The sequence below is a fragment of the Sesamum indicum genome, linkage group LG5 (assembly GCF_026168435.1).
Source record: "Sesamum indicum cultivar Baizhima isolate 11 linkage group LG5, ASM2616843v1, whole genome shotgun sequence".
NCBI lineage: Eukaryota > Viridiplantae > Streptophyta > Magnoliopsida > Lamiales > Pedaliaceae > Sesamum > Sesamum indicum.
This window is the reverse complement of record NC_142661.1, coordinates 19645901-19654843: the sequence shown is the minus strand read 5'-3', so window position 1 is coordinate 19654843 and position 8943 is coordinate 19645901. Positions and strand designations below refer to the sequence as shown.

General features: G+C 38.5%; 2 protein-coding genes across 2 annotated transcripts; both read left to right on the top strand.

The window, feature by feature from the left end:
- The first annotated feature begins 555 nt into the window (after nucleotides 1–555).
- LOC105161378 (phenylalanine ammonia-lyase) lies at nucleotides 556–3738 on the top strand. The gene is made up of 2 exons (XM_011079036.3): nucleotides 556–1050; nucleotides 1809–3738. Exons 1-2 carry the CDS (start codon nucleotides 662–664, stop codon nucleotides 3556–3558), a joined length of 2139 nt encoding a protein of 712 aa, XP_011077338.1. The 5' UTR covers nucleotides 556–661; the 3' UTR covers nucleotides 3559–3738.
- Nucleotides 3739–5033: 1295 nt separating this feature from the next.
- On the top strand, nucleotides 5034–8503 carry LOC105161377 (3-isopropylmalate dehydrogenase, chloroplastic). Its single transcript, XM_011079035.3, has 7 exons — nucleotides 5034–5339; nucleotides 6232–6552; nucleotides 6637–6798; nucleotides 6885–6959; nucleotides 7149–7258; nucleotides 7334–7406; nucleotides 8108–8503. The coding sequence occupies exons 1-7, from the start codon at nucleotides 5157–5159 to the stop codon at nucleotides 8297–8299; spliced, it is 1116 nt and encodes a 371-aa protein (XP_011077337.1). The 5' UTR covers nucleotides 5034–5156; the 3' UTR covers nucleotides 8300–8503.
- Nucleotides 8504–8943: the final 440 nt, after the last annotated feature.

The window sequence follows — 8943 nt, the reverse complement described above, 5'->3', positions numbered from 1 at the left end:
AAAAAAAATATAATCTACGTTAAAAAATAATGATTAATGACACAACTGTACTAATTTCTTATGAAGCTAAAAGTACCATTCACCTGATAATATAATTGATTTATTATACTTTTCAAATATTACATTTATTGAGAATTTTTTTTTTATTTCTTTTTTTAATATAATGTATTTTTTTTAAAAATATAAAAAACTATTTACTATATATATATTGGGATCGATATGTCATAATTGATAATATATAATTAAATAAAGTCAATTAATTTATGTGGAAAAATATTTCAATCCAATCCCACTGCCACCAACCCCCCGCGAAAAAGCAAATATAAAAAATCCACGTCCGCGGATCCGTACCGTTGAAATAATCCCATGAATGGTCCAGATCAATCCTCAACCAACCCCCACTCTTGGGGAACTTAATGCCTGTTTCCATCCTCCACCCCTCTCTCCCCCTCTAACGCCAAATCCCACCTACCAAAACCTATACGTATATGTTTCTGTATCTATTACCATAACACAAAGCACAAACCTCCCTCTATTTAAAGCCACACACCTTACTTACCACATTTCAAGAACTCTCTCTCTCCCTCTCTCTTTCTCACACACACAGCACACACAAACATCTCTCTTCTTCCTAGTGTGTGATCTGTGTGTGGGTATTTCCATGGCTGCTGCGACGGAGAATGGCCATCACTCGAACGGGTTCTGCGTGCAGAAGCAGAAGGATCCGTTGAACTGGGGCGCGGCGGCGGAGGCCCTGAAAGGGAGCCACCTCGATGAGGTGAAGCGGATGGTGGAGGAGTTCAGGAAGCCGGTGGTGAAGCTGGGCGGAGAGACGCTGACTATATCGCAGGTGGCGGCGATCGCATCCAGGGATAATGCGGTGGCGGTGGAGCTGGCAGAGTCGGCGAGGGCCGGCGTGAAGGCCAGCAGCGACTGGGTTATGGAGAGCATGAATAAGGGGACGGATAGCTACGGCGTCACCACCGGTTTCGGGGCGACGTCGCATCGGAGGACCAAGCAGGGTGGCGCTCTGCAGAAGGAGCTCATTAGGTAATTTTCTAAAATTACTGCTGGTAATTTTGTTTTATATTATCTTATGTTTATATATTCTTTATTGTTTTAAAATCTTTGCAAAAGTAATATTCAAAGCGGGACCTATCTTTGGGGTTAGCAATTGCTGAATTTGTTGTTTTTAAGATAGAAAATTACCATATATAGTAATTTTTGGAAATGGTATCGAGGGATGGTGGTACTCAATATAAAAAAAAAAAAATTAATTCAAATTAAATTTGGTGGGAGTGTAGGAAAATTTGACAATTTTCTTTTTTAACTGTGTACTATGAATTTGGCTGTCAGATGTGATGGGTAATATAGTACTTTCCTATTTCGACTGTAACAAAAAATAAAATAAAAGGATTTTTGAGGGGCAGACGTTGACCGTTGGCTGAGTATATTTAGAAGTGGGGGATGGCTGGCCATGTTATTGTTGGACATTGGTATAATACAGTTATCTTAACTAAATGACCCAAAAGCTGTATTTATATATGGTTCCTCGGATCCTGCAATATCCCTTTTGTCTAAGTATTACAAGTAAACTATAAATCACATTAATTCCACTAAATCTTGATTTAATTATAAGTGTATTATTATATTTGTCAATTTATGATATATATGTTTGCTCTGTTTAGGGCTCCAGTTCTTGCCATGTTAATGCATTGCTTGATCTTGAAACATAAAAGTTGAAAACCTCAGATTTTGTAATATCTGTCTCAAAATTTCTGACTTGTCTCAAACTTCATTGACACCAGGTTCTTGAATGCTGGAATATTCGGACAAGGCACTGAGTCATGTCACACTCTGCCCCACTCGGCAACAAGAGCAGCAATGCTTGTCCGAATCAACACCCTTCTCCAGGGCTACTCAGGCATCAGGTTTGAAATCCTGGAAGCCATCACCAAGTTCCTCAACCACAATATCACTCCATGCTTGCCCCTTCGTGGCACGATCACAGCCTCTGGTGACCTCGTCCCCTTATCCTACATTGCTGGGCTGCTCACTGGCCGCCCCAATTCTAAGGCCGTTGGCCCCAATGGAGAAGCCCTCAATGCTGAGGAGGCCTTCAAGCTTGCTGGTGTTGTTGGAGGGTTCTTCGAGTTGCAGCCAAAAGAAGGGCTTGCACTGGTCAATGGCACGGCTGTTGGTTCTGGTTTGGCCTCGATTGCCCTGTACGAAGCCAACATTCTTGCTGTGTTATCCGAAGTTATGTCGGCTGTTTTTGCTGAAGTTATGAATGGAAAGCCTGAGTTCACCGATCATTTAACGCACAAGTTGAAGCACCATCCCGGTCAGATTGAGGCTGCTGCCATCATGGAACACATCCTTGATGGTAGCTCTTATGTTAAGGCTGCTGAGAAGATGCACGAAATGGATCCGTTGCAGAAGCCGAAGCAAGACAGATATGCTCTTAGAACGTCGCCCCAGTGGCTCGGGCCTCAAATTGAAGTCATTCGCACAGCGACTAAGATGATTGAGAGGGAGATCAACTCTGTCAATGATAACCCCTTGATTGATGTCTCAAGGAACAAGGCCTTGCACGGTGGGAATTTCCAGGGTACCCCAATTGGAGTGTCCATGGACAACGTTAGATTGGCCATTGCAGCGATCGGGAAGTTGATGTTTGCTCAATTTTCTGAACTGGTTAATGATTTCTACAACAACGGGTTGCCTTCTAATCTCTCCGGTGGGAGGAATCCCAGCTTGGATTACGGTTTCAAGGGAGCTGAAATTGCCATGGCTTCCTACTGTTCAGAGATCCAGTTCTTGGCAAATCCCGTAACAAATCACGTGCAGAGTGCTGAGCAACATAACCAAGATGTTAACTCTTTGGGCTTGATCTCTTCAAGGAAAACAGTTGAGGCTTTGGACATCTTGAAGCTCATGTCCTCCACATACCTAATTGCTCTGTGTCAAGCCATTGATTTGAGGCACTTGGAGGAGAATCTGAGGCTAGCTGTCAAGAACACCGTCAGCCAAGTTGCTAAGAGAACTCTAACAATGGGTGTCAATGGAGAGCTTCATCCATCAAGATTCTGCGAGAAGGATCTGCTCCGAGTGGTGGACCGTGAGTACGTCTTTGCATACGTCGATGACCCTTGCAGTGAAAACTACCCATTGATGCAGAAACTGAGGCAAGTGCTCGTGGAACACGCATTAAAAAATGGCGACAACGAGAAGAACTTGAGCACGTCTATCTTCCAGAAAATTGGTGCTTTTGAGGATGAACTTAAAGCCCTCTTGCCCAAAGAAGTCGAGAGTGCCAGAATTGCGTTGGAGAGTGGAAATCCAGCTATCGCTAACAGGATCAAGGAATGCAGATCATACCCCTTGTACAGATTCATTAGGGAGGAACTGGGAACCGGGTTCTTGACTGGAGAGAAGGTTACATCGCCGGGCGAGGAGGGTGACAAGGTGTTCACAGCATTGAGCAAGGGGCTGATTGTTGATCCATTGTTGAAATGCCTTGAGGGTTGGAGTGGTTCACCTCTTCCTATCTGCTAGTTAAGTTTGATTCTTGGAAAACATGATGCCTTTTGTTAGATTCTTGTTTCTGATTTTCAACTTGTGTCTATGTAACCTCTGTGTAAGGTGAATTACTATGTGTAAAAAGTTTCTTAAGACTTTCATGTTACCCTATAATTATCGAATGTTCAGACCTCAAATGCGTTGATTTTTGATGAATTATGGAGTGAAAAAAGCATCAATATCCACAAAAATATCTTAACCTTGAGCTGGAGATGTTCTTGTTAACGTTGTTTGGATTTGAGCAATGCATGGGCTAATTTCAATTTGCGCCAATTCAAATAATGATACTTCCAAATATCACAATATCATTTCCACTAATTAACTATACTTTCGAAAAAGTAGTTAAATTTTTTAGGGAAAAAAGTGGATAAGTGATTAATATATAAAATAATGTATAAGTATTTGATTAAAAAATTGATACATATTTGCAAGATCATTTAACTACTTTGGTGAGTAGGTAGAATTTAGGATATGATTGGTATGTGTGGATACGAAATCAACTTAGGAATGGAATAATGATAGAAAAAGAATTGCATTTGAATAAAATTTCAATGATTGATATATATATATATATATAATAAATTAGAATGTCACGAAATTATTATTCTTTTAATTGATTTCATTCAAGTAATTGATAATTAGTAATAGAATGAAAATACTTTTATGAAAAACTTGTTTTTTTAGTAATTTACTTTTTTAAAAAAATTATTTATCCATTTTTTATTAGATATGTTGAGTTCAATTATATAGAAGCAAGTCAGATATTATTTTCCCGACTCGGGAGTATTTGATCGTTGAGCCTTAGAATAAAAAGATCCAATTCACGTCCTCTGCTAAGAATCTCTCATATTCGGTTCTTTAATCTTCCCCGACCATAGCCTCAATCGAGGTCGCATTATCTATGGAAGTAATAGTATATATATATATGAAAAAAGTATTTACTTACATAAAAAATTGATTGAATAAATGTATAGATAATATTTTTCTTAAAAGAATGATTCGGACAACCCAATAAATATTAATTAGAAGTAGGTGAAAGAAATATTTGAATTAATAAAAATCAAATTAATATTACTTTTTGGATGGCCATGCATACAACATACATAATTATTTCAGATACAAGTACTTAAATTTAAATTGAAATTAGATATTAAACTAATACAATAAAAAAAATATTTTATTTCAAATATATTATGTTGGGTGATGGAATGATTAATCTCTTATCTAAGAGAATAATCGAATAAGTATTTTTAAATATAAAAATAAACTTTGAGAATGTCCATTCAATTCTCACTCCATTTATACTTACCGATCACCCCTTAGTCATTATACGGAGGGGTATTTTCAAAAATAAAAATAAAAAAAAAATAGAGAATTTTGTTTATTAATTTGCTAAAAATATGAAAGGGAGTTATTTAAAAGGAAAAGGGAAGAGTAGTAGGTTCATTTTATGTATAGTGGCTGACTTTGACCTCTCAATTGCTCAAAGGACAACTCTTGTTTTACATATTGTAGTTGATAGAAGAAGATTGAAGAATCAAGGTTAGGCCCATAACCGGAAGCCACAGTCGCGAATGGCGTCACAAATCGTAAGACGACTCGCTCGGAGCGGAGCCTATGCTGGAATCTTCTCCTCCCCCAACCCTACTTTCCTAGATCGGACCTTTTCTTCCGCCGCTTCCGGTTCCAATCTGATCCGAGCCACTCTCTTCCCAGGAGATGGCATCGGCCCTGAGATCGCCCAATCGGTTAAGCAGGTTCCACGAACACGTTCCATGACTTATTTATTTATGTATAGTTATTTTGATTTTCACCTTTTTTTTTAAAAATATTATATTGACGGAGCGGGGGAGGACTTTGCCTTTCGAAGAAATGTTGGAGCTAGGGTGATTAAGTGACGCGTGCTAGAATTTTTGCTGAATTTTGGGTGATTTTGGAATGCGTATCTTTTGTTGCTTTCTGTTGATGGTTAATTAATAAGTGATAATGGACTGAAATATTGTGTGCCTTATTCATCACTTGTTGCTTTTCTTTGTGCTAGCTGGATTCTGCCACAATCTTGAAGGATAGCAGAGTTAGGACTTTCCTGGAGTAGTTTCTAATGTAGTTTTGGTTGATTGGGAAAAAAAATGAAACGTGTAGACAATAACCTTGGTTGTATTCGTCATTCAAATCCATCTTTGTGGATAGTATTGTTATCTACACTCTTTCACTAGGGAAAGGACTGAGTGCATTTTGAATTTGGTTGGCTAAATATGTGCTTAAAGAAATAACCTTTTCATTTCAAGAATTGTGTACGGCGGTCAACAGGGTGTAGTTGTAAATCCAGCTGCAATCCGACCAAAGGTGTATTATATTTCTATAGCATCCAAATATCCTTGGTAGTCCTTTTTATTCATGTTTTCCCGACATTGGAAAAAATGTGAGAGCTATGAGATGATAAGTCATCTTCTTTGGCATATTCATTATCATTTATCGGTCTTTTCCAGCTAAGCTAATTTTTGGCTTTGTATTGCTGTAGGCATGTAATGTCTGTCATAGTTAAGGCTCTATTTTGTAATGAAGATTTCCATGACGATTTGAAGCTTTTTTTCAGAGGAACGAGCTATTATGCCTAATGTAAAAACTTAATACGTGGTAAAAATCCAGGTATTTAGAGTTGCTGAAGTGCCAATTGAATGGGAAGAACACTTTGTTGGGACAGAGATAGATCCTAGAACTCAGAGTTTTCTAACATGGGAAAGTCTTGAATCTGTGAGAAGAAACAAAGTTGGTTTAAAAGGGCCAATGGCCACACCGATTGGGAAAGGTCATCGGTCCCTTAACCTTACCTTGAGGAAAGAGCTCAATCTGTACGCCAATGTCAGACCTTGTTACAGCCTACCTGGATACAAGACGAAATATGATGATGTAGATCTCATTACTATTCGTGAGAACACAGAAGGAGAATACAGTGGACTTGAACATCAAGTAAGTTTTGTACATGGACAGTCATTATCATAAAGCAACTCTTATGTTGTTAATTTGATTGAGCCTGTGTATTATATCTATTAGGTGGTAAGGGGTGTTGTTGAAAGTCTCAAAATCATTACACGCCAAGCAAGTCTGAGAGTTGCAGAGTATGCTTTTCACTACGCCAAGACCCACGGACGAGAAAGAGTATCTGCAATACATAAAGCCAACATCATGCAGAAAACTGATGGTCTTTTCCTTAAGGTCTGCATTTATGCATATGCTAGTTATTGATGTTCCTTTTAAACCTTTTTCTAACTTCAGTTTCTTCTTTACACTTTTTTCTGCAGTGTTGTCGTGAAGTTGCAGAAAAGTACCCGGAAATAGTTTATGAAGAAGTAGTGATCGACAATTGCTGTATGATGGTACGAGAGATTGTCTTTTATGGATGCAGAATTAATGTTGGGAAAGCTAATATCTCCTGAAAATAGTTGGGAATGCTTATGTTTATCAGTATCAACATAATTGCAGTTGCATTATCGCCATAAGTTCTATGCATATGAAAAGACAAACAATGTAATTAGAGAGTAAAATGTTCCTTTTTCTGTTTGCAGCTTGTGAAGAATCCATCACTTTTTGATGTTCTTGTGATGCCTAATCTCTATGGTGACATAATAAGTGACCTTTGTGCTGGTTTGATTGGGGGCTTAGGCTTAACTCCAAGGTACATTCTATTTTGTCTGGTCTTTTGATGGATGTTCTCCTTGACTAATTTCACTTTACCTGGTCCCTTGTGCAGTTGCAATATTGGTGAGGGGGGGATTGCTCTTGCTGAGGCCGTACATGGTTCTGCACCTGATATTGCAGGAAAGGTTAGTACCGAAGCAGCTCTGCACTTCTTTTCTGCTTCAAGATCCGAAGTGTTTGTATGAGGTTATTATTGCCTCATAGTGCCATATGATTAGTTATACTTGCTAATGTGTCAAAAATGCTAATTGACACATGAATAGCGCCGATCTAAAACTCGCATATAATGAGGAGAATATGTTTTCGAGTAGTTTCTAAGTGTTTCCAGTTCAATGGTAACAATAAGCTTTGGTTCAACTTTGCAACTATAGTGGCTGAACCACGTTACGGGCATATGTTTATAGACATTTCTGAAACATGCAATCATTGTGGTCCATCAACATAGTGTTAACTTTCTCTAAGTCTCTTCAGTTAGATAGTCTGGTTATGATTTTGAAGATGCCATAAATAAGTGCTACTGATTCAGTTGAGGAATTGATATTGTTAGGATGCACATAATCACTGTCACATTATCTAGATCACATTTTTGAAGTTCTCAAATATGCAAGCAAGGTTTTCTGATAGTAAGGGGATGTAACAATTCAGTGGAGCTTAACAAGACTTTTTTGAAGCATGGTTGGAATTATTAACGAGCTTGAAATCATGTGTGAGCTTTGATTGATAAAAGAGTCAAGCTGAATGAGCTCTAATACAGCGAATGATTGTTCCTTCTCTTCTTTATAAGCAATATAACAGCTGCTTAGATAATTGGTTAATGTTGCTGTAGAATTTGGCAAATCCAACTGCTTTGCTTCTGAGTGCTGTCACTATGCTGCGCCATTTGGATCTGCACGATAAAGCTGATAAAATCCAGGATGCTGTTTTGAAGACGATTGCTGAAGGGAAGTACAGAACAGGTGATCTTGGCGGTAAATCAACAACAACAGATTTCACCAAGGCAATCTGCGATCACCTCTGAAATTGTGGATCGGCATATGTACATTTTAACTTATTTGCATTCAGCTCAACAGGAGTTTGTTGAGATGTTTCTTTCAACACAATTTCATACAATCAGAATTAGTCTGTGAAGCATATTCCTTCACCTTGATGATTTACCATTACCAGAGGATCTTCCAGCAATTTTGCTCGATGAAGCCAATAAGACACGGCCCTGTTCAATTAATTCTGGGGTGGCAATGCAGCCTGCCTGGTCTCTTGTAGTTGGTTCAGAGTTTTACATGCTTTTCCTCTTAAGAGCTCCTATCTTTATTTTCTCCCCAAAAACGGGAAAAAAAAAAAACATAAGAGAAAAGGTATCAAACTTGTTTCCAAACTGAGTTGAGCTGTTAAGAGAATTCGCTATGGTAGTTGTTAAAGCTATAATCTGTCTTTTGAGTTGGAAACAAAATATGAGATTGCGTTGTTTAATAAAGAAGTTCCGTTGTTCTATTCTCTGAGTCGTGGCATATTTCGTGTGCAAGTATTCTGTCGGTAGATCTCCAGTGGGGGGGGTTTGGTGCACGAGTGACATGTTTAATATTTTATTTAGAGAATACACCAAAGTCATGAAACCCTAACCTCACCTTACCTCGCTGCATGGACCACATTCTCTGTTTGAGTTAA